At 29.2% G+C, this 24,572-nt stretch overlaps 9 protein-coding genes across 9 annotated transcripts; 7 read left to right on the top strand and 2 right to left on the bottom strand.

The window, feature by feature from the left end:
- Nucleotides 1–399: 399 nt before the first annotated feature.
- Nucleotides 400–1,803, top strand: YKE4 (Zn(2+) transporter YKE4; the record flags this gene model as incomplete). Its single annotated transcript, XM_004180436.1, has 1 exon — nt 400–1,803. One exon carries the CDS (start codon nt 400–402, stop codon nt 1,801–1,803), a length of 1,404 nt encoding a protein of 467 aa, XP_004180484.1.
- A 504-nt stretch (nt 1,804–2,307) lies between these two features.
- ATG45 (Atg45p) lies at nt 2,308–3,225 on the top strand (the record flags this gene model as incomplete). Its single annotated transcript, XM_004180435.1, has 1 exon — nt 2,308–3,225. One exon carries the CDS (start codon nt 2,308–2,310, stop codon nt 3,223–3,225), a length of 918 nt encoding a protein of 305 aa, XP_004180483.1.
- Nucleotides 3,226–3,517: 292 nt separating this feature from the next.
- On the top strand, nt 3,518–7,078 carry IRR1 (cohesin subunit IRR1; the record flags this gene model as incomplete). The annotated part of the gene is made up of 1 exon (XM_004180434.1): nt 3,518–7,078. The coding sequence occupies one exon, from the start codon at nt 3,518–3,520 to the stop codon at nt 7,076–7,078; it is 3,561 nt and encodes a 1,186-aa protein (XP_004180482.1).
- Nucleotides 7,079–7,236: 158 nt separating this feature from the next.
- EMC5 (Emc5p) lies at nt 7,237–7,656 on the top strand (the record flags this gene model as incomplete). Its single annotated transcript, XM_004180433.1, has 1 exon — nt 7,237–7,656. The coding sequence occupies one exon, from the start codon at nt 7,237–7,239 to the stop codon at nt 7,654–7,656; it is 420 nt and encodes a 139-aa protein (XP_004180481.1).
- Nucleotides 7,657–7,918: 262 nt separating this feature from the next.
- Nucleotides 7,919–8,230, bottom strand: TBLA0D04650 (CDC26 family anaphase-promoting complex subunit; the record flags this gene model as incomplete). The annotated part of the gene is made up of 1 exon (XM_004180432.1): nt 7,919–8,230. The coding sequence occupies one exon, from the start codon at nt 8,228–8,230 to the stop codon at nt 7,919–7,921; it is 312 nt and encodes a 103-aa protein (XP_004180480.1).
- Nucleotides 8,231–9,068: 838 nt separating this feature from the next.
- SSM4 (E3 ubiquitin-protein ligase SSM4) lies at nt 9,069–13,175 on the top strand (the record flags this gene model as incomplete). The annotated part of the gene is made up of 1 exon (XM_004180431.1): nt 9,069–13,175. One exon carries the CDS (start codon nt 9,069–9,071, stop codon nt 13,173–13,175), a length of 4,107 nt encoding a protein of 1,368 aa, XP_004180479.1.
- Nucleotides 13,176–13,785: 610 nt separating this feature from the next.
- Nucleotides 13,786–18,264, bottom strand: ULP2 (SUMO protease ULP2; the record flags this gene model as incomplete). The annotated part of the gene is made up of 1 exon (XM_004180430.1): nt 13,786–18,264. The coding sequence occupies one exon, from the start codon at nt 18,262–18,264 to the stop codon at nt 13,786–13,788; it is 4,479 nt and encodes a 1,492-aa protein (XP_004180478.1).
- A 1,928-nt stretch (nt 18,265–20,192) lies between these two features.
- Nucleotides 20,193–20,384, top strand: RPL29 (60S ribosomal protein eL29; the record flags this gene model as incomplete). Its single annotated transcript, XM_004180429.1, has 1 exon — nt 20,193–20,384. One exon carries the CDS (start codon nt 20,193–20,195, stop codon nt 20,382–20,384), a length of 192 nt encoding a protein of 63 aa, XP_004180477.1.
- A 526-nt stretch (nt 20,385–20,910) lies between these two features.
- SMC2 (condensin subunit SMC2) lies at nt 20,911–24,435 on the top strand (the record flags this gene model as incomplete). Its single annotated transcript, XM_004180428.1, has 1 exon — nt 20,911–24,435. The coding sequence occupies one exon, from the start codon at nt 20,911–20,913 to the stop codon at nt 24,433–24,435; it is 3,525 nt and encodes a 1,174-aa protein (XP_004180476.1).
- Between the last annotated feature and the right edge of the window lie 137 nt (nt 24,436–24,572).

Raw genomic sequence — 24,572 nt, 5'->3', positions numbered from 1 at the left:
ATCAATCATTCAAATATTGACCATTATAATTTCCACATGCTAGTTCTGAAAAATTTTCAATACTCTTATTTCCCAGATATTGCCGTACAATTATACTTGCATTTTTACACTTTACGCCATCTATAGTAAGGGACACCCGAACACAACACTTAGCTAATGGAAAATTTAAGGATGTCTACTGAAAAAAAAAGAAGCTCGAGACAGAATGTATATAAGAAGGAAGGAATCTTACTGCATCGGTCTTGTTAGTTCCTGTGTCTATTTTTAAGTTTTCTCATTGTAAGAGGAAACTTTGTATTGTATCATTATTAATTTATTTTTATTTATTTTCTCTTTTTTTTATTTGCAGTTTCTAATTTTTTTTTATCAAAAAATTTATTTAGACAGAAATATCTATAAATGTTTCTAAATAACAATATGTTTTTCAGAAACTTTTTATTTTTCAGTCTATACCAATTGGCTCTAGGCCATGTCCAACATGAACATGAATTGACCATTAATAGCAGCTCATTACAGATTGCCATTCAATATCTCCAACATTATGTTTTCCCATTTGATGCTCGTTATAATGCAATTGTTGCTACTCTTCTGATCCAATTTTTACCATGTCTATTTATTTTCTTAATTCCAGGACTGAAAAATAATATGGGTAATGGTTCTGTCACTTCCAGTTTACTAATGGCCTTTGCATTAGGTACTTTATTCGGGGATGTGTTTTTACATCTAGTACCTGAAATATATGTAGGAATTGATGCACATGATCATTTTAAATTGCATGTATTGAGTGGTACCATCTTCCTTGGTTTCGGAATTTTTATGTTCTTGGATAAATTTTTTAGAATCATTTCAATGAGTCCAGACGGTACTCCAGTTTCATTACATTCTCATAGTCATGCTCCAATTACTCAATTTAATTCTCATTCTCATTCCCATTCTAATTCAAGATCTATTTCAACTGATGGAAAATCATCTCCAAAGAAAAAGAAGAATAAAAACAAGAATAAAAAAAAATCTGGCAATAATAACACTGATTCTACGGATGAATTGAACGACTTGGAAAAAATATTTGAATCTTCTACTAATGCCTCCACTTCTCATGAATACCAATCTCATTCCCATGGTTCTAGTTCCTCGGCCTATTTGAGCATAATTACAGGTTTCATTCATAGTTTAACTGATGGTATTGCCCTTGCTTCAGCTTTTTACATCTCCAAGGCAGTCGGTGTTACTACCACAATTGCTATCATTTTTCACGAAATTCCACATGAGATTTCCGATTTTGCCATCTTACTATCATCTGGGTTCACTTTCTACCAAGCTGTGAAGTCTCAGCTTGTTACTTCAATTGGTGCTGTTATTGGCACTCTAATCGGCTGTTGGTTGAACGAAGATTCTAGCATGGATTCTACAAAGAGCATTTTGAAATACGCAAGGACATTAGTTCCAGAAAATGTTGCTTTATATTTAAAACAGTTAGATTTATGCTCTTATATTCATCAAAATGTTAGGGTCTTGCAATCATATATCCCTCAAAATATTAGAAATTTGCAATCTTGCATTCCGTCTGTTAAACTTGATTGCTTCTATTCTCACTTAGAAAAATTTAAAAATTGTGGCATAAATTTATCCGAATTAATGCTACCATTGACAGCAGGGGGATTCATTTATGTCGCTACTATCAATATTGTTCCAGAGATTCTAAGAACATCTGGAAGTTGCAAATGCAAAGAGGCATTTGTTTTTATTTTACAAACTCTTGCTATTATTAGCGGGTTTTTATTGATTTTAAATATGCCTCATTAGAAAGGACTATATCTTGTGGAGCTTTCACAAACTCTCTCTATCTCTTTATTTAATAATAGATAATAATATATTTATATATGAAATGTATAGGATCATCTCTCATATAATTTAATGACTAAGTGATATTTTTCATCAATTTCAAGACAATATACAGACACTTATTATTTGGTTAAAAATAAAATCATATAGATGTTTGGCACGTGTCTAGCACCTGGGCGGTTACGGACGCCCGGATGACTCCCATCTCCGAGAGAAATCTTATTAGGGTGTAAAGCAAAAGTCAGTTGTTTTCGAAGTAGGTAGTGAAATAATGAACGTTAGCGTTATCCAATAAGAACACTGCTTGGAGTATGATTTATCGGTGTTTCGAAGAAAGAACATTCATTAAGTTAATTTGCAAATATAAAAAAACCGATTAAGAACGAAGATAAAAAAAAATAGATAGATCAGATATACAGGATTAGCGAAAGATAACGGCAGAAAGTGTTGATAAAAAATTATACAATGGAAAAAATTCAATTAAAAATACCAACTGAGGTATTTAAATGTGATTTAAATGATCGGATCATTATTACTGGCGAGTTTGATAACTGGTCAGGGAGTAAATATATTCTTGAATCTAAGCATAACATACCTGGGGCAAAAGTTGTTGAAATACCCATTATACAGGGTAAAGAAAGTATTACGTTCAAATTTATTATAAATGACAGTGACTGGATAACATTACCCTATTTTAAAACTGTTTATGATTCTTCTGGATTCACCAATAATATATTATTTTACAAGGACTATCCCATTGTTTCTAAAAAAGAAAAGAAATCTAATACCCAATACCCAATACAAAGAACATTATCGAAGGAAAATTTATCCATTCTGGAAGAGATTACTCAATCTACCGTGTTGAAAAAAAAAGACAAAGATCAAACTTCTACCAGATCAGCATCTGCAATTACAGACTATGTGAACATATCATCAAATAGTGAACTAAGTAGCACTGAAGAATTAGAATACGAAGGTTCTGAAATGGATGACCAACTTGAGGAAACATTACTCGTTCCACTAGATCCAAATTCAAATCCTCAGAATAATAATCCCGATTCTAATAATGATAATGAAGATTATTTTAAAGATATCATATGCAATAATGACCGCGATTGTCCCCGTACAAATATCAACTCGTTATATGGGTTTATTGCCATTACAAAACGGTTGGGCAATAATTGGAACAATTATGAACTTGGGGGAGGGGAAGTTTTTCAATTAAACGGTTATTTTTTTTTATCTATGTATGTTCTTTTCTGTATTTCTTTTTGTTTCCTTCATTCTTTAATATTCTTCTCTCTCATTTCGCTAATTATAACATTATTAATCATTAGAAGATTTATTTATGCATATCTATATAAAATTTGTTGTATAGTTTAAATTCATATACATGTAAAAAATTAAAAAAAACAAGAACAAAAACAAAAATAAGGAGTTTTAAAATATCTTGACTTATGTCGCTATAGGTGATGATACGTAATTATTACCTAAAACGGAACTATTCAAACGCGTTAAGATTTGTTTTTATACAACGCGTAAATTACTAAGGAAAGATCTAGCGAATTGTAAAATCATAAAAAGTAATGACTTAACATATTCAAAAATAATGGTACTATATACATGAATTAGGTAGTGTAATTTTATAAAACCAAGCCATATATCAAGAAGTAGAATGTCTAGGACACGTCGGTCAACTCGATTACAAGATAGAAGTAATTCTTTAAACCAGGATGAAACTCGAAATCTTAAAAATAATGAAGTAAGTCATGATAACTACAATTCACTTACAAAAGGTATAGAAGTTGATACTTCGCTAACTGTTACTAGTTTACATGATGGAAATTCTGAATATAAATCTGATTTAGAGAACGAAAGCTCAGATATCGAAAAATACAAGGATGTATCCAGATTCAATACCGGGAGAGAAAATACTAATAAGCAAATCTCTAACACAGATCGAAAATACACCGCAGATCCTATTTCAGATGACGAAGATGATGATGAGGAGGAAGAAGAACCTTCTAATAATTCAGATGAAGACTACCAAGCTCCTGGAGAACGCAGAAGATCGAGCAGAAAAAGAGGTTCTATTAGAGACCGCAACTCAAAAAAAATAAAAAGAATGAAAACTAATCAGCTATCATTAAGATCCCATGGAAAGAATTTAGGTAGCAAAGAAGACCAAGAGCAATATATTGAAATGATACATAATTTTGAACCAACTGAATTATTTGAAATATTATGTAACTCTGAAGATATATCTATTAATGAACTATTAAGAGAAAAACTCGAAGAATATCAAAGCAATAGGGATAAATTTATTTCTGAATTTATTAATTTAATTCTATGTTGTTGTGGTGTAATCGCTAGGGTAGAAGAACATGATGTTCGTAATAATGATCTTGCAAATGAAACTGTATCTGAATTACAGTCAATTTTTCAAAAACAAAAAATTCATGAATTTCATCTGCTACTAAGTAAAACTCAAAAGAAAAAAGCCAAGTACCCTAATCTATATCCAAACTTCATGGAATTTATGAGTAAAATGATGGATATGGCTAATGAGTTACAAATGTTATCTGTGGATGATGACGAAGAGGAAGATAACGAAGAAATTACAATGAAAACAGGCCATTTCGTTATCGATTTACTAACATGGCTGGCTTCTTTCTCGGTATGCAAAATTCGTTGTTTTAGATATATTTCAACCTCAATTCTATATTCATTCCAGGATTCTATCGTTCAACAGGTATTTGACTTAAATAATAACTATCTTTTGAAACTAAATAAACAATTGGCAAATGAACAAAAAAAAAAGAGATCAAATAAAAAAACCATTGCAAAATTAGAAAAGACACTTAATGAAATAGAACAAAACAAGATGGTAATGCAAAGTATAATAGATAATATTATTAAATTATGTTTTATTCATAGATTTAAGGATATCGATGAATTGATTAGAAGCGATAGTATGTATCATCTTGCCAATTGGATTCAAGTATATCCTGAATTTTTCTTAAAAGTTTCATACTTAAAATATTTTGGTTGGTTATTAAGCGATACTTCTGTTGAAGTGAGACTACAAATTTTAAAAATCTTACCTTATGTTTTGTCCCTACAGCACGCTAGCAATCCAAAGATAAAGAAAGGCAAAGGTAAAACTAAAAATGATGAGGTTAACCAAAAAAAATTTGATAACTCCTCAATTAGACAATTTTTTGAACGATTCCAAGAAAGGATTATTGAGATTGCTATAAATGATGAAAATTTAGATATTCGTATTAATGCAGTTCAGGTTTTAAATGAAGTTGTTACTTTAGGTTATATGGAGGATACCGATGCTTTTAAAGTTATCAGTTTAATTTTTAATAAAGATCAACTTAACCTTGGCTCAAAGACTAAGAGATTCAAATTTATGAATGCCCTTGCTAGCTTTTTCACATTAGTTGTGGATGAAAAAATAATAGAATTTAATAAAAATTATAAGATACCAAAAAAACTATACGATTTTGCAAGTAAAGATGTTATTAGAATTGGTACTATGATGAAAATAATTAATATGGGTATGCAGTATCATGTAAACGAAAATTTAAAGACAACAAGCGAATCTAGGGATGGGGATGGAGATATTAACTTAGAAAATAATTCATCTAATAACGTAAAAGATATCTCTTCTAGTGAAAAAGTACAACGTATCTATCAAACAGCTGAATTTTTATCTTTAACATATAGCGACATCATTGGAAAAATTGGAGAAATGTTAACTTATGAAGGTGAATATGAAAATACTAGTAATGTAGATGATTATAATATTGGCAATGAAGAAGATGAAGAACAAGAAGAAGAAGATAATGAAGGAGAAAGAAATGACATTATCAAAGGTATTAAGAAGTATCTATTATTGCCGTATAACCAAGAAAACACGATTTTATATTTAACAGTATTAAATGGTCTAATTAATGGAAATGCTATAAAAGGTAAAGAAAAAATGATAATTGGAGAAATGATTTTACCACAAATTGAAAAATTAATTAAGTTTTTACCTATGACTTTAAAGAGTGTTTATATGAATGTATTTGAAATTTTTGTCAAATTTGAATATAAAGAATGGATTGATGTTGGATTAGAAGAAAACGATATATTAGGAGTTATCACTCAAATTATCAAGGTCTTTAATGAAATTAGTATAATAACTGCTGATGAAGAGTTAGGTAATTTAGGGGGCGAAATTGATCTCAATAAAACTGATAGCAAAATCTTTTGTAGAGTATTTCAACATATCAAAAATTTCCAAATAAATACCATAGATGAAATAATGATCAATAACATTGACGAAATAAAATTACAATTTGATAAATATTTAGATGAACAACTGAATATTGAAAAGATGAATAATGTTGAACTTGAGTATCCAGAAAGGGTAGGCGGAATATTTGATAAATTTCTCAATAAATTGGTAATTTTTGGTAAAGAATATAACATTGAATTTGAAGAAAATGAATTTAATAAATTTAATGAAAATTTCTTGACTAAAATAAATAATCTTATCGAAAATTTTGATGACTCGACAATAAAGAAAATTAACTTTAAAATTTTTTCAGTTATCGTTCAATGGAGGTTAAAAGAGTTTGAAGAAATGGGTATTAAGAGTAAAATGACCGTGCGTACTGTGGAAATCTTGAATACAATTCTGATGCTATTTGAACTTAGAAGGGGTGAAACAGACAAAGATATCATTGGTAAAATATTTATGATGAAATGGAAGATTTTAAACGTATTAATTGATGTAATTATTAGTATTAAAGTTTATGATATAAAAGAAGGTAATAATGGAAATGATTTAATGGAAAATATTCCATATTTAATTCAAGAAAGAAATATTGAAGTTATCAAGCAGATATTCTTAGCATTTGAAAGCTATATAGGCACTAACAGGGATCTTCAATTGGAAAGAGAAGATCAGGAAGATGTTAATATCAATGATGATAGTGAAATAATAATGGATAGATGGTTCGGGTCTAATAAAGAAATTATTGAGCGAAACTTTTTAATATTTACAATTAAAGTCAAAAGTCTATTCAAAATTGGTATACTAGATGATAATTTGTTAGATAATAGAATGAAATTGAATAGTGAAAAACTAGGTAAAATCTTCAGTGATATTATCAACGATGAAATCTTTAGTGACGCCACAACAACCAGCCTGAAAAATCGTACCGAAGGCGAAATTTAAAATTTGAAATTTGAGAATTTAAGTCAGTTGTAAAACTAAGCAGGTAAAAGCGTATACTACCTAAATCTATTAGTAAAATAGATCACCCTTTAGATAGCAACAAATATAATATAAAAAATTATATATAATTTAATTTGCGAAATAAATAGCATTGCATAATGAGTATCTTAAGCAAAGTTCTATTTGGTGTCGGTATCATTCAATTATTGCATGCCGGGTTCTCCAGTTATGAATTCCATCAACTATTAAAAAGTTCTACAAATATTAATGAAAGTTCAAATGAACAAAAGCTTTATCAATTACCAAATGATATTAAACTGGAAGTTTTCATAAGTTTGGCTATATTAACGGTAAGCATATTTCTATCATTCAATAAATTGAAATATTACCCAATCAATAATAAGAACGATGAAATTATAACTGAAGGGGAGTATTTAAGTAACATTCAAATGAGTAAAGCCAGCAATGTGGATAACTTAGTTGGTAGTGATCCTACCGGTTATATCACATATCTACCAAATATGGTTGATATTCAAGCCAAACGAAAGGAAGTAGCTGAATATCTGAAGACCATCTAGATCCTAGAGTATGAACAATAGAAGGGAAAATATAGAGTGAATTCTGATGTATTTACTATTAGGGGATTTTAAGATATTATGTATTGTACTATAACTTACCGACTTTTGATTTTAAGTAAATCTGTAATCAATAGCTATATAATTATTAATTTAAGAAACTATGTAATCAATACACAGGAATAACCCCAGTTCTTAAGGTGTACATAGCTAACTGTGCTTGAAAAGCAATAAATATCAATAATTTTGTCATGAATAGAGGATATTAGTAAAATGGATTATTATTTGGAGGTTGCAATTGTAGTTGTTGTGGATTATTACCGCTAGACGCTGTAGGTCCTGATACACCGTGTGGTTTTCGGTTATCTAGAGGACTACTTTGAACAGATGCATCCATACTAGAGTCTTCTTGATGTTGTTGTACTTGTAGTTCTATATCTCTCTGTATTTGTCTTTGTGCTTCTTTTTCTTGTTGCTTTAAAGCCAAATTCTCTCTCTTATCCGCTTCTAATTCTGCTAAAAGCTCTTGGATATCTTGAGATTCTAATTGTAGTTGAGTAGGAGGTCTTCTAAGCATTAAAATATGGTAATTTGTGAATAAATTTTTGTTTTTTCTAATTAACACTCATACTTAGTTTTGAATATTTCACCATTTATCTATACGAAGTTTTGATCTTTTCTTTATTACCGCCATTAAACAATCTAGAAAAAAAAGGCAAGACATCAAAAAAAAAAAAGAAAACAAGAAGTTTTTACACCTAAATAATGATTATACTTCATTATATTTGGAGCTTAAAAAGATCGTTAATTAATTGATAAGGTTAGTCTATAGACACAATATATTATCGTCACTTTTAAGCCTTTTTTATCACGTGCTTTTTTCTTTCTTTTTTGGCGAGTGTTGGGCTTTCAAGTCGTGATGACAATCGGATAATTTCAAACTCAGTTTGGTAAGATGTTAGTAAGAACTTCGATGCTTTATCTAGGAAAAGAGAAAAGATGCTTGCCACAAAACTGGTGAATATTTTAAGTTGCAAGATTTTTTCAGATAAGAAAAATCTGAATCCACAAGAAGAGCGAAATCAGACTAATCTGCCAGAGGTTACCATTTAGATACTTATTTTGCAGATTCCACCTTTTTTTGACTTGTTTATTATTTGTTTAGGATTATTCTAGATAGGTAAATCGATAGTTAATTTAGTTGGTTGAGACTTTCAATATTAGATATTTAAGATTATACGCTACAAATCTCGATTAATTGAGACATATAAATTACCTACAATTAAATTATAATTGCTGTGTGGACATAATATTGTTACTTTTTGCAGATTTAATTTTCATTTTGAGTTTAGTTTTTTTTTATCTTTCTTTTCTTTCCATTAAAACATAACTACAATTATTAATCTATTTTTATCATGAGTAGTAGTGATACGCAGCATGCAACTAGGCCCTCAGATTCTCCTATAGGTGCAACCTGTCGTATCTGTAGAGGTGAAGCTACCAGCCATCAGCCGTTATTTCATCCATGTAAATGTAAAGGTTCGATTAAATATATCCATGAATCATGCCTGTTAGAATGGCTGGCTTCAAAAAATATTAGTACTTCAACTACATCTTCTGTAAATTGTGATATTTGCCACTATCCAATTCAATTCAAAACAATGTATGATGATAATATGCCTGATAAACTACCTTGGATGCTTTTATTTTGGTCATCAATTCTATCAGTTTTGAATTCTGTAAAAGTTTGGTTCACGATATCTTTGGCTTGTTTATTTTTGGTTGCTGGTATTCCATTAGCATGGAATTGCATTAGGAACCTGTATATTATTTTGTTAGATGGTCAATTACCAATTCCAAATCAATTTTTTAAAAGTTTAATATATGGTTATTATGAATTGAATGACAATTCAGGCTCAAATTCAATTTCAAAAACTTTTTTCAATCAAGATACAAATTTAATTGATTTAACTTATTTTTTTTCTATTGGAATTTATAATTGGACTCAAATCGTATTAGTTATTATTTTATTGATTGCTTTATATTTCCAATATGATATGGTTGTAAGAGAGCCAGTCTTTGCTAAAATGATTTATCATAAGATTGGACCTCAATATACAAAAGAAGAATTATTCAAAATCCAATTGAAAGAACGTTTCCCAATGATGGATGATGAATCCTTAAATCATATTGCAAGGTTAATGAGAGAAAGGGATAATGTACAAGCAGAACAAGATGCCAATAATAATAACAATCATGATAATCTTGAACAAGAACATCATGAAGAAGAATTTGAAAATGGTCCTCAACAGCATAATCATCGTAATGATATTGAAGATCTTGATGAACCAATGGTTCAAGATGTTAGAGAAAATCATATTCCAAATGAATTTGATGAAACAGATCTAGAAGACCACGATTATGATCATCAGGATGCCGAACTTGATGGAACTTCTTCTTCAGCTAACGATAGTTGGGATGGGACAGAGCACAACATTGCAAATGAGCTATTATCTGACCATGAAGATGATGCTCATTTTGAGATGGAACAAAGACAAATGGAAATTGAAATAAATAGAGAAAATAGAAATGCACAAAGACAATTTGATGACTTATTAGATAGACATGTTTTGGAAAATCAAAACCAAAATCAAAATAATAATGGTATGCCACTTGTCATCAATGCAGATGTCCCACAACCACCACGTAATCGTCCTGTAATCCCAGAATTTATTCCTCCACCAGAATTAGCTCAACCACAACCTCAGCGTCCAGCACCACAAAATGATCAAATCAATGCTGATCAGCAAGTATTACCACCAATTGTTGTCAATTTAAGATTAAAGTTCTCCAACATACTTACTTATTACTTGATTGCTTGTTTGAGTATTTCCTTATTCCTCTTCATTACCTTTTTTATTCCTTCCGTTATTGGGTTGATTTTAATTCAATTTTATTTGTTTGTTATTAATATGTTAAAAAATTCAATAGAATTTTTATTACAGTTCTCTACTTCTAAAAATTTAATTTATTCAAATAAATTATTCATTAACTTTAGGAAGAATTTATACCCACATATATCACCAATATTCTTCGAAATTAATGAATTTAAAAACAATTTATTCAGTAATAAATTATTTTTAAGATCCTTACCAGTCATTGTGGCTTATTCAACAATCATTTTTATGATTTATATTTCTTCTAATTTCATTTCGAAAGGTTTTAATCGTGATAATGGTATGAAAAATGCACGAAAAAGATTAATCTTTCAAATTTTATTTGGTATCCAATGTACTTTAAAAGTTTTTGTTCTATTTTTCATTGAATTATTAGGTTTCCCAATTTTGGCTGGTTTACTATTAGACTTGTCATTGTTTACACCACTTTTTGTAAACTCTTTCTCCTATAAGACTCTATGGGGTTCACAATTTTTAATTTATTGGAAACCATTAGTTGGCTTTATTTATTGGGGACTAGGTACGATGTATATGCATTGGTTTGCAAAATTCATTGGGATGATTAGACAATATATTATAAGGCCAGGGGTTCTATTCTTCATTAGATCACCAGAAGATCCAAATATTAAAATATTGCAAGATAGTTTAATTCATCCATTAAAGATTCAAATTTCAAGATTAGCTTTATCTTTTTTTATTTATGCTATTTTCATTTTAGTTGGCTTTGGTTCATTTACTATAGTTTTATTCCCAATTGTGCTCAATTTGAAATTTTTTGAAATTACAAAATTAATTAGTTCAAATTTCTTAGAAATTTGGTTATTAACTACGTTTGCATTTTCTGCTAATCAATTTATTGATTCAAAAGAATCCATCAAACATTTCATTAGATTATATTGGAATTATATTTTTGAAATTTCCTCCAAGAAACTAAGATTATCATCATTTTTATTGGGAAAAGATTTCCAAACTGAGAGAGGCCATATCATTTATCGTAATCTGTTCTATAAATTCTTAAATCAATCGAGCGCTGAATTATCAAATCAAAATTTATTTACTGATCCTAAGATTCCAGCGGAAGCCAAAGAGTTGTTTAGAATTAACCCTAATGTTCATGCTTATTTCGTACCAGATGGTCAATTAATTCGTGTACCATCCTCAGATATAGTTTCAAGAAATTATGTTCAAACTATGTTTGTTCCAGTCACTAAGGATGATAAACTATTAAAACCATTGGATTTAGATAGGATTAAAATGAAAAACGAAAAAAATTCAGGTACTTTTGGTTATTTAGAGGACCAAACTACGGAATTTGATGGATACTCAATCGTTTATTCCCCACCTAGTTTCCGTTCAAGATATATAACGTTGATAGTTTTGATTTGGTTTTTTGCAGCTGTGTTAACAATTTCATCTGCTTTACTTTCTCAGATTACTTCCACAATAATCTTATTTGCATTATATTTACCAACCAAACTAATCTTTGGTGCTACTCAGTTAACAAATCTTTTGAAATTTTTGATAGATGATAGTTTAAATCATATCAGTTTAGCTTTAATTTGCACTGGTGGGATTATATTAGCACAAACATGTGATGGTGTTTATAAAAGATATAAAGAAATTGAAAGACAAAATGAGCATGTTCATAATGAACATGAAAATGAAAACATGGAGAATGCAATTAATCATAATCATAATGCTAATATAAATGATAATAATCGTAATGAAAATGAAATTGCGGACACATTCAATGAACCACAGCATAAGAGATTTAATTTCTTTGAATTTGTGAATGTCTCAATTGAAGAAACTAAAGAATTGTTTTTCAATATTATTGAAAGTGGCATCTTCAAATGGCATCTATTTTTAGTATTTTTAATCTTAACACATGCTATTGGTATTTCTACAAATTTTTTTAATCTATTACAAGGTACTGTCTTTGGATTAGGCTATATTTCAAAAAGATTTTATACAGAATTTAGGGAGCCATTATTTAGAAATTGGTTAAATTTCTCGATTTTTTCCAAACAATCGATGAACACTATTATTGTATTACCTCTAACTTTAAGAGCTTTCCAAACTTCGCTTACTTTCGCCCATCTGTATAGAATTAACAGAAATATGCCAACCAAACGTTTAATAGTTAAATTCTGGAATTACCTTTATGAGACAACTTTGACAACTACCATTGAAACAGCTATACCAATTATCTTTTGCTGGGTAAATTTTGTACTTTTCGAATTCTATACAAATAATGATCAGTATGACAATATCCCACAAGTTTTACTTTTCTTCTGGGATTCAAGATTGTCCCAGGATTCGAACAACATACCATGGACTATTTTTCAACACTTGACTTACATTTCAACCATTTTAATATTATTAAGATATATTTTTATTAATATTTATGCATTCATTAGCAATTGGTTCGGAACTGCTGTCCAAAGTGTTAAAGATGAGATTTACGCTAAGGGCAAGGCTTTAGAGAATTTCCCTGATAATGAAAATGAAAATGACAGTCAAAATGAAAATGAAATTAAAGTTATTCCTGAAACTACCGATTAATGAGTTTAAAGGCATGAATGGTTTACTTCCTTCTGAGACTTATACTAATTTAATTTTCAAATAAATATATTATTCGCATGATTTTTTTTGGAAATACTATATCTTGTTTATCGCATCTAACGCCAATTCCCAACATTAAATTTATAATTTGGTTTTGGCTATTGGTTACATCGCATTTATTTTATTTTCTTATTGTATTTTATTTTGTTGTTTTTTTTATTTTACCTTACCTTATATCTTTTGTAATTTATTAACACGTCATTTATTCATTCATTAGTTGTTTGATTATATAGATTTTTATATCATTTAGTTTGTTTTAACTTTTTTGTTCAAAATTTATTTAATTTAGTGAAATATTCTGACAATTTTTCATGAGAAAGTGTCTGCTTGCAAGCTCTGAATGGCAATTATAGCCAGAGAAAATTGGCTTTTATATCAAGTCATTTTCTAACAAATTAAAACTTGTCTATAAAATTATAAAAAAGATGAAGATGATGCAAAAGAATGTTCTAATCTAAGTATAGATATTATTAAATGTTGTAGTATAGTACAAATATGATGCGAGGAATATATCGTAATCCCAGAAGGATGAAATTAGAATAAATAATAATTATTCCGAGGGGTCTATGATTTCAATAGGATCATCGATGTTTACAATTTCATTGTTATTAGGAAATGAATATGTAGGTGTGTTGCCTTCAGGTGATTCTGTATTTGAAGGTTGTGTTACTAAGTTGTTTTGATCTTCATCAAGATTCGGAGAACTGCTCAAAGTATTATCTGGTGATGAGGCAGAAGTATCAGCTTTAAAGCGTACAGTAGGCTCTCCCTGAATATGCTCTTTATCGTGGTAGTTCGTCGTAGTGAATTTTCTAGTATGAGATGAATTAGAACTTGATTCGAAGTTTTTTTGTATTCTGTTGTTCAGATGTTGGTCATAGTTATTAATTTTAGTTGTATGGGTTTCATTATCTCTAAATTTCTCAATTGGGCTATCAGGTCTTAGGGGGGATGACAAATCAACAACATTTATTTGAATATGCGGGTCTTTTGGTAGGTTTTCATCTGGAGAATTAGAGTGTGACCTATTAAGAGCAAAAGTAATAGGTTCATGATTTAGGCTAAATTGAGGTTCTAGTTTTTGGTTAACAAAAAATTGGGTATTATTTTTTGAAGATATTGGAGAAGAGTGCGTGTTTATTTTATCCAAGTATCTCTTAGCTTCATCAAATGAAGGTTTTAGTTTTTCGAAACTTTCAATTTGTTTCTGTCTAGTTTTCAGGTATTCAGTGCTGAAATATGGGGAATTTTGGCCTGTCTTACTTTTTATAGTTACAATCTGTGAAGTTGCTGGTGATGCTCTTGGTGAACTATCCAAATATCTTCTTTTAGAATTATATAGCTTTGGCAAGGTATTTGAAGCTTGATCAACACTTAAATTATTGTCTTCAATAGATATAACTTCTTTATCTTCGACATCTGATGGCAAATTATGGTCATTGAGGTGAGTATCAAGATTACTCAGAGTTTCATCAGATGGTTGTAGTTCCACTTCACTCAATGATGAATCAATGTCGAGCTGTGAATCACAATTTTTACTATCAGAATGAAAATCGTTGTCAGAAATTATAGTGAGGTCAGCATCTCCTTTGCGCCCGGTATATGTATTCAGTTTATCAGTAAAATGACTTTTAGAATTGCTTACGATTTCGTCATTTATTCTTATATTAGCATCCACTTTTGTGTACTGAAATTTCTCTTTCAATGATAAAGACTGTGTTGATTTTGGAGAAGGGGTACTCCATTTGATGTTTTCACCACTTTCACTATGATCAGATAAATTATCTTGGTGATCTAATCGTCTATCTTCTTTTGGGAAGTTCCCAACACTTTTACTTTTTTCTTCATTCGATAATCGATTATTATTTTCATCGTATTTGATATCAACAGTCGTGACCAAGTTGTTAAGTAGTACTCCGGGTTTGCCTGTATCTGAAATTTTATCTTTATCATTATTTTTTCCAAGTAATGCTGCAGGAATATCTGATATTAATAACTTCTGATTTATGTTTGGGAGATTAGAATTGTCAGGAGCTGAGATTGCTTTTTTATCCTTCTGTTCTGTCATTTGTTTATTACTTGTAGAATGTTCGGTTAATTTAGCCTTCTTATTTTCAGTATTATGTTTATTGATTGAAACTTCTTCGATAATTTCGATATCTTCTTCATTATTTTCAGAATCATCAGATTCTGGAGCTTGTTCATTATTTTCTTTCATTCCAATAATTTGTTTATGTTGTAGATCCCACAGAACATCTCTTAATGTGAGTCTTGCTATTGATCTTTTTCGTTTATCAAAATATTGATTAACTAGTTTACTTGAACTTCTATTTTTACTCTTAATTGAATACCAGAAATTTATAGTTGATGAAGGATCTTGACAAAACTTCATGATATTTAGTATAACATGGACACCACAGTCACTGAAATTTGGCTGTAGAGGAACTTGGCATGTCTTCATTCTAATATTAAATTTACTAATTGAAAATCCGTATTTATCTTTGGCATAACTGATCAAAAACTCTTTTATTGGTTCGATATCTTTCGTATGTGTTTGCCTTAAAGAGTCAAAAGTTAAAATACAGATTGGTGGCATATCGAGATCTAAATTATTGATATCAGTGGAGAGTTCGGTATTAATTTCAGTATTAATTTCAGTATTATCAGTAATATTTTGTGATTCTCTTCTTAATTCCAAATTCTCAGAATCGTTAGAAATTGCTTGTTCTGGAGAGGCAGATAGTTTATGGGATGTTGTTTGTTCCAAGCTTTCGGAAGTCGATAGATTAATTAAAGCAGAGTCATTACCTACCTCTGAGATTAAGTCTTCAATCCCCTTCTTGTCCTTATTTTGAAGGTTGGTAACATTGGGCTTGTTATTATCAGGTATTTCACTTTCCAGTTTCAATTCAGCCCCGGTTGTATTATCATCATCTGGTGTAGCTTTTTTTAAATATTCATTTGTATGTCCCTTGGACATTTGGAAATCATGAATAGATTTTTTCCTTTTTAAATATTGATTGATTTCTTTCATATTTATAATAATTGAACAGTACCAGTGATATTTCATATTAATGGGAATAATGATATATTTTTTATCAAAAAGATTTGAATTATTTACCCATTTTTTTACATTTTCATAATAATTTTCCTTTGTACTTATTAATTTGGTGTAAAAGAATGAAGTCATAATTGAAATTTCATCTTTTTTAATAATATTGTTTTGAATTGACTGATCGACATAATATTTAATAAAGAAGTCTATAATTGTATCATTGATCCAATCGTTGTTATATAAGCATTTAAAATCCTGATTAGTAATCGTATAGCTAGTGTTATCAGAAAATTTATAATTTAGTCTTGGTTTAAATGGTACTGGAGTCTCATACACTGCTTCATCGTTATGGGTTGAATCATTAGATCTATGGATCTTTCGGTTACCTATAGAGCTAGTCGTTGATCTTGTATGTCGTGAATCTAGCGATGATTGGCAATCTACTTTAGTACTATTGGGAGCACGATGATTTGATGCTTCATTAGAGTATTGATAGTTCCCGTTAAATAAATAATCTTTTGTAGCTTCAGTATCATTAGGATCGGTACTTTTTGAATAGAATGCGGATGGTTTAATGGAATGTGAGGTTGCAACTGCATTAGAAGAAAGTTCTTCAGATAATAGTTGTGATGTCGGTTTTGCAATTCTTGTAGCAGTATAATTGCTCAAGCCATTCGATATGGGGCGCGAATTTACCTTAAGGTTGGTACTAAAATTTGATTGGTTAGAATTATTATGCGATGATGAACTTCTCAAGGAAGAAAAATTATTTTTTTCCCAAAAATGACTTTTCTTTGTTCCTATCGATGTTGATAATGATGACACAGGTTTAAGTTGCTTAATTTGTTTTGTGACTGTAAAATTTGTTAGAGTTTTAGTTGAGTTTTCAGATGGAGGTGTCGGTTTGATATTCTTTTCTTCTTTTAAATCTATAAAGTCAGACATTGTAGTTGATTGTACCTCATATCGGTACATAAAGTTGGAAATATCAGATCTTTTCTGTACTATTTCCATAACGATAGAATCAGAATGAGGATTGTTTTTTAAGCTATTGTATAAATCTTTTAAAGTAGCTGAGTGTGATTGATTTGCGAGCTTAGTTAAATCAGAGGTAATATTTGTATCAGCAATCCATAAAAAATTTTTAATTGGTTTTTTATTAGAAGTATCTGAGGATCTTGAATCTACAATTCTTGGTTTTTTCAAAATTATCCCCAATGATTTCCAATCTTTATCAAATATTAATTTTCTAATATCAACAAATAAATTAATGGAAGAGTTTTTAATTTCATAAGTATCATTATTTGATGATTTATCTGAACTTGGCAAATTAACAAACTTCAACTTTGCAGAAAACCCTTCCACTGAAAATTTAAAAGTCATCTTAAGATTAAGTTTTTCAGTGACACTATTTCTTGCGATAACGAACCTTAATCGTCCATGAAAATGTAAAACTTTTTGTCTAGAATGATTATGACTATTTTTGTTGGTATTTTCTATTAAATTGTGAGTATTTGAAGTTTGAGTTACTGGGTTACTATCAATTAGTATTGGATTAGTAGAACTATCTCGTTGATCAGTTTCTTCTTCCTTCGTTATGGTCAGAATTTCATTATCATTTGATTTTGAATCAGCTTTGGGTGAGGAAAATAAAAGTCCATTATTATTATTCCCAATGTTTCTCCTGCTATCTCTATTAGAATGTTTAATTTCTTGAATGTCATCTAGGGATGAAGTTAATAAAATATTTTTAGTTAACTCAGGCATTTTATTAGGTACCGATTTATCTCGCCTTTGTTTATATCGTTTGGTGGATCTTGTATTAGTATTATAATTATTGCTAACTCTATGTCTTCTTTTTTTGGAATTGCTAATAGTATTTTCAGAATTATTATTGGTATTATTATTGTTGTTATTGGAAGTAAGATTATCTATTGGTAGAATACCAGGAATAGTAGGTCTTCGAACACCCATAATATTAACAAATAAGGAATAGTTGATAGAATAAGAGGGGAATTATTTTGCTGCTAAGTAATAAAGGGTATTTAAAGGGGAAATATACATATGTGTATATTTATTGATGTTATTAGATTTGAATATAGTTTTTTTTAAGAAAAAAAAATTCAATGTAATGGCAGTATTAATTCATAAAAAAAAAGGAAGACTAGTTGGAATTATATTGGTATGTATGAGGATGCAATCAATGATACTTAGATTAAATTATAAAGCGGACGGGCCCCTAACTTTTTTATTATGATCTAATATATTAAAGTTGATTGTGATTTACCTTTCATTGTTTGAGCTGTATATAACAAACCGTATCAATTTGAAATATCGATTTAATTTCCGTTTTCATATTCAAGGCCACTTTTTGAGATTCTTATTTCCGCGCACGATTTCCTCTTTTGAACATTACTTTATATGTGACATTATTTGAGTTAGCTATAAGATCGCCAAAAAAAAAATAATTACTGACATAAAATACACAGCATTGTGATTGTTAGTATGCTTCTTAGTACAAGTATAATTGGATAATTCAATTTTTAAAGAAATACTTAGTAAAATAAAATCATTCTTTTTCTAACTTTAATTTTTAATGTAATTTGGACTACAATAAAATATAAAAATCATTTAAAAATTTCAAATAACTCCCAAAAGTTTAAAATTTTCTTCAATATTAAGTTAAATTTTTTTAAAATGATACAAAATAACAAGAAACACCACCCTGACTGCTTTACCACTTAAAACACACTTTTCTCACAAAGATATATCATTTAAAAACATTAATACCAAGCTGTAATAGATTCAAATATAAATATATTTACGTATAAAAATTTTAATTAATTTACCCATAAATTTTAACGTTAGCTTTCTTTCTCCTTTGTGAATTCTTTTCTTTTCAATTTAGCAGAATAGCTAATTCACAATATTTATGTACTAGTATCTACTCCCTTTATTTTGTCTCCCAGAAACTAATATATCAATTAAACCGGTCAGATCTGTGAAAATTGAATTACCATAACAACCAGCCTGGACAACCCTCAATTTCATAAACCCAAACCCTAGCAATTGTTACAGACTGTTCCACCCCAACATCTTTCCGAGTTTCTCTTTTTTCTGTTCCCGTTTTATCAGATTTTTTTGGAAAAAAATGCAAATATTCAAATCCTCTGCCCGCCCAAGTCTCGGTCCCACTAACTTCAAAGAAACTCTGCCTAGCTCTTTCTAGACTTTGATTTCTCTCATTTTTTCCAATTAATGATCAAGTTCCGATAGAAAGTCTAATCCTCTCCAGGAGGGTCCCTCTTTGAAATCGCCCTACTCAGTCAGAAACCGTTTCACCACGTTTCGTGGTCCATTGGAATAATAGAACCATTAGTTTCAATATTCACATTGAAAAAATGTATGCGTAATTTTTCTACACATAAAAATTTATATTAATTCTTAGTACATTGTACATAAAGGGATAACTTAATTTGTATGTTAAAACAGTGGTATAGTAGCGACAGAATTATAGATATTTGAGGGGTGTATTATGTCAGAATATTATTATGTACCGGAAGAAAGATAATTTGAGTACACCAACAATGTCAGATTGAGAGTTAAGAGTTTTTAATATAGAATTTAGGATTGTTTATGATATACCAATACGTTATGATGTATGACGGTATATGGTAACCTTGCCAATGATTTAATTATTTTTTTTTATTTTCACTTCATTTGCAAATTGAAATACTTTAAAGTATACAAATAATAAAGGGTAATAGAACCTCCCAAAATATCTTAATATTTGTCTTTAGTACGTGAACTAATTTTTACTAACAATTTATATTGAATTATACAATATAACATTCTAATGAAATGTTTTATAATGAAAGTATTATTTATTTTTCCAGTAGAAAATGTCTAAATCTAAGAATCATACCGCTCATAACCAAACCAGAAAGGCTCACAGAAACGGTATTAAGAAGCCAAAGACCTACAAGTACCCATCTTTGAAGGGTGTTGATCCAAAGTTCAGAAGAAACCACAAGCATGCCTTGCACGGTACTCGAAAAGCTTTGGCCGCCAAGAGAGCTGCCGCTAAGAAATAAGAACTTTGTTATATAGAATCATTTTAACTAATTTAATCTTTTATATATAATTTATTATTTCTTAATTTCACTTAAGTTCACATATTATTTGACCACTATTTTTTTCTTTTAATATTTGCGACGTACAACTTGAAAGGGATAATGTTCTAAAAAAAACGACTATTATACAAATACTTATGCGTTGATACTCTCCACACCTTCTAATTTAAAGATTATGATAGTGAAAACAGTAGTTTTGCTGATTTGAAACTTTTTTTCTTTTTACCGCCCAATACAAGCAATTTAGAAATTATTTCCCAAATAAGTAAACATCCATACACTACAGGAGCATCGGGAAATGCATAAACATTTTTAGTTGTAATGTAAATAGAGAAGTAACACGAAATTTAATAGATTTGCTTACATATCAAAGAGAAAAGATTTGCATAAAATGATTTACAGAGCACGTATTGTATTCAAAATTGTATAAATTCCTTCTAGAATTACCCCATTATTATATCAATATTGTTTATAATATTGTAATAAAATGAAAGTTGAAGAATTAATTATAGATGGTTTTAAATCCTATGCAACAAGAACAGTCATCTCAGATTGGGACCCACAATTCAATGCCATCACTGGTTTAAATGGTTCAGGTAAATCAAATATTTTAGATGCAATATGCTTTGTTTTGGGTATATCGTCAATGACTACAGTTAGAGCCTCAAATTTACAAGATCTGATCTATAAGAGAGGCCAAGCTGGTGTCACGAAGGCAAGCGTTACCATTGTATTTGATAATACCGATAAATCAAATTCTCCTATTGGGTTTAACACATCACCAAGAATATCAGTGACAAGACAAATTGTTATAGGTGGTACTTCCAAATATTTAATTAATGGCCATAGAGCTCCACAACAATCTGTATTACAATTATTTCAATCAGTTCAATTAAATATTAATAATCCTAATTTCTTAATTATGCAGGGAAAAATTACTAAAGTTTTAAATATGAAATCCACAGAAATCCTATCACTAATTGAAGAGGCAGCTGGGACCAAAATGTTTGAAGATCGTAAAGAGAAGGCCCAGAGAACAATGACCAAAAAAGATGGTAAATTAATTGAAAATAATTCTATATTAAAGGAAGAAATTGAACCAAAATTAAATAAATTGAAAAACCAAAAAATTTTGTTCTTAGAATTTCAACAGGTTCAAACAAATTTAGAAAAATTCAATAGAATTATTAATGCATATCATTTTAAAGATTTAAATGAAAGTTTCATCAAATTCGAAAATAATATTCAAGTACAAAAAAATAGGGTTCAAGATTTGAAAAACTTGATCACTTCTACAAAGGATGAATTGAATAATCTCAATAATGATTTGCTAGAGCTGAAATCTAAGAGAGAAAACAATAGCAATAATAATGACACAATACCAAGCCCATTACAATCTTTACAGAAAGAAGAATCAAAACTATTGAATGATATTTCAAGAGTTCAAACTAATTTAAAAATATGCCTGGAAAATTTTAAAGAGAATTCTACGATTGAAAAAGATTTAAAAGCTACATTACCAAACCTAAAAGATCAGTTAACTTCTAAAAAGAAACTTTTTGAAACAAAACAAAATAATTATAACCAATTAAAAATTGAATTGGATAAGTTAAAAAATTTGTATTCAACAAAGGAAGAATTATTTTCAACCTTACAAACTGGGATCTCTTCAACAGGTACTACAGATGGTGGTTATCAACAACAATTAATTAATCAAAAGACTTTAGAAAATGACACAAAATTATCCATTAAAAAATACAAGATGAAAATTGATCTTTTAAATAAAGAATTAATTAATAACAATCCAAGATTAGAAAAGGCAAAGATTGATCATGAGAAAGATTTGAATAATTTAAATATAATTAAACAAAATTATGACTTATTAAATGAAAAATTAAGGAAAATTGGTTATGATAAACATCTTGTCAATAAATTAAAGACAGATCAAAATAATGTTCAAAACCAAATTTATAAACTGACAGAAAAATCAGACTTTATGAAAAAAAAATTTAATAATTTAGACTTTAATTATTCAATGCCATCAAAAGATTTCAATCCAAATAGTGTTAAAGGTGTTGCAGCCACACTATTTACTATTAATGATAATGCTATAGAAAGTGCCTCTGCTTTACAAGTATGTGCTGGTGGTAGGCTATATAATGTTGTCGTAGATAATGAAACTACTGCTTCACAGCTATTAGAAAAAGGGAGGTTACGTAAACGTGTCACTATCATTCCATTAAATAAAATTGCGTCTCGTAGATTGAATGAAAATACCGTAAATTTTGCAAAACAATTAGCTCCTGGTAAAGTAGATTTGGCATTGAATCTAATTGGCTACAGTGATGAATTATCAAGAGCTATGGAATTCATATTTGGTACAAGTTTAATATGTAAAGATTCCGAAACTGCAAAAAAAGTAACTTTTCATCAAAATATCCGCCAAAGATCAATTACCCTAGAAGGTGATGTATATGATCCAGAAGGAACTTTATCAGGTGGGAGTAGAAATAATAAAAATTCTTTACTATTGGATATTCAACATTACAATAAAACTTGCAATGAAATAAAAATATTAGAGGAAAATTTGAGAGATATTAAAATTAAATTAAATGAACAAGAAAAAATCTATTCAGCTTCAAAAGTCATCCAAAATGACCTAAATTTAGCCGAACATAAATTAGCAATGGCTCAAAGAAGTGTTGATTCAAATCAATCAACTCAACTTATTAAAAGAAATGAAGCAATTTCTCTTGAGATCAAAAGTTGTGAAAATAGTATTACTCAAGAACAAAATAAATTAGAATCTATCCAAAACTCCATTATTCAAATTGAAAAAGATATTAATGAATTTAATAATGACAAAGGGTCTAAATTAAAGGAATTACAACAAGAAATTAAAGCCTTATCGAAAAAATTATCTGTAAAAGAAAATGAAGTAGAAAATATTTATGATTCGTACCAAAATGATCAATTGGAAATTGAACAATTATCAAGTGATATCCAGGATTTGGAGGAAAAATCGATAAAAAATTTAAAAAAATTAAAAGATGTAGAGAATGAGAGGATTCAAATAGAATCTCATTTGGATGAAATTAATCATCAACTATCAGAAACACAACTGAAGTTAGAAGATGAGCGTAAACGGTTATTCCAATTAGATGAAGAAATAAATGATTTAACTAAACTATTGAAAAAGAAGAGTGATGATAAAGCAGATTATGAAAATGAATTAAAACAATTACAACAAGAATTTTCAAACTATCAAAATAATTCAGAAAATATTAAAGCAAATATTCAGCACATTTTGTCCGAAAACCCATGGCTTGAAGATAAGAGTGTAGTAGAAAGCATTATTGAAGAAAATGCTAATATTAACTTGAAAGAATATGAAGCAAAATCAAAAGAGTTAACTGAAACTTATAATGAAATGAAAAGAAAAGTAAATCCAAATATTATGAGTATGATAGAAAACGTTGAAAAGAAGGAAACGGCTTTGAAAACAATGATAAAAACTATCGAAGAAGATAAGATTAAAATTCAAGAGACAATATCCAAATTAAATGATTACAAGAGAGAAACTTTACTGAAAACTTGGGAGAAAGTTACAAAGGACTTCGGTAATATTTTTGGAGATTTACTACCAAATTCATCTGCTAAATTGGTTCCAAGTGAAGGCAAAGACATCACTGAGGGATTAGAAGTTAAGGTCAAATTAGGCAATATATGGAAGGAGAGTTTGGTAGAATTATCTGGTGGCCAAAGATCCTTGGTAGCCTTATCATTGATTTTAGCATTATTACAGTTTAGACCAGCTCCAATGTATATTTTAGATGAGGTTGATGCAGCATTGGATTTAAGTCACACCCAAAATATAGGTCATTTAATTAAAACAAGGTTCAAAGGTGCACAGTTTATCGTTGTTTCCTTAAAAGAAGGTATGTTTACTAATGCAAATAGGGTATTTAGAACTAGATTTCAAGACGGTACCTCTGTAGTAAGTGTTATGTAATTTACTTATATGTAAGCCTATTAGTATTTCATTCAGTTATCTTAATACAATAGTGTCTTATCTATCATTACATTATATACATTAAAAAAAATTAGAGATATATTAATCCATGACAATTTAATTAAATGTACATGTAT

The sequence above is a fragment of the Henningerozyma blattae genome, chromosome 4, assembly GCF_000315915.1.
Source record: "Henningerozyma blattae CBS 6284 chromosome 4, complete genome".
Taxonomy (NCBI): domain Eukaryota; kingdom Fungi; phylum Ascomycota; class Saccharomycetes; order Saccharomycetales; family Saccharomycetaceae; genus Henningerozyma; species Henningerozyma blattae.
This window is presented reverse-complemented; position numbering and strand designations above follow the sequence as displayed.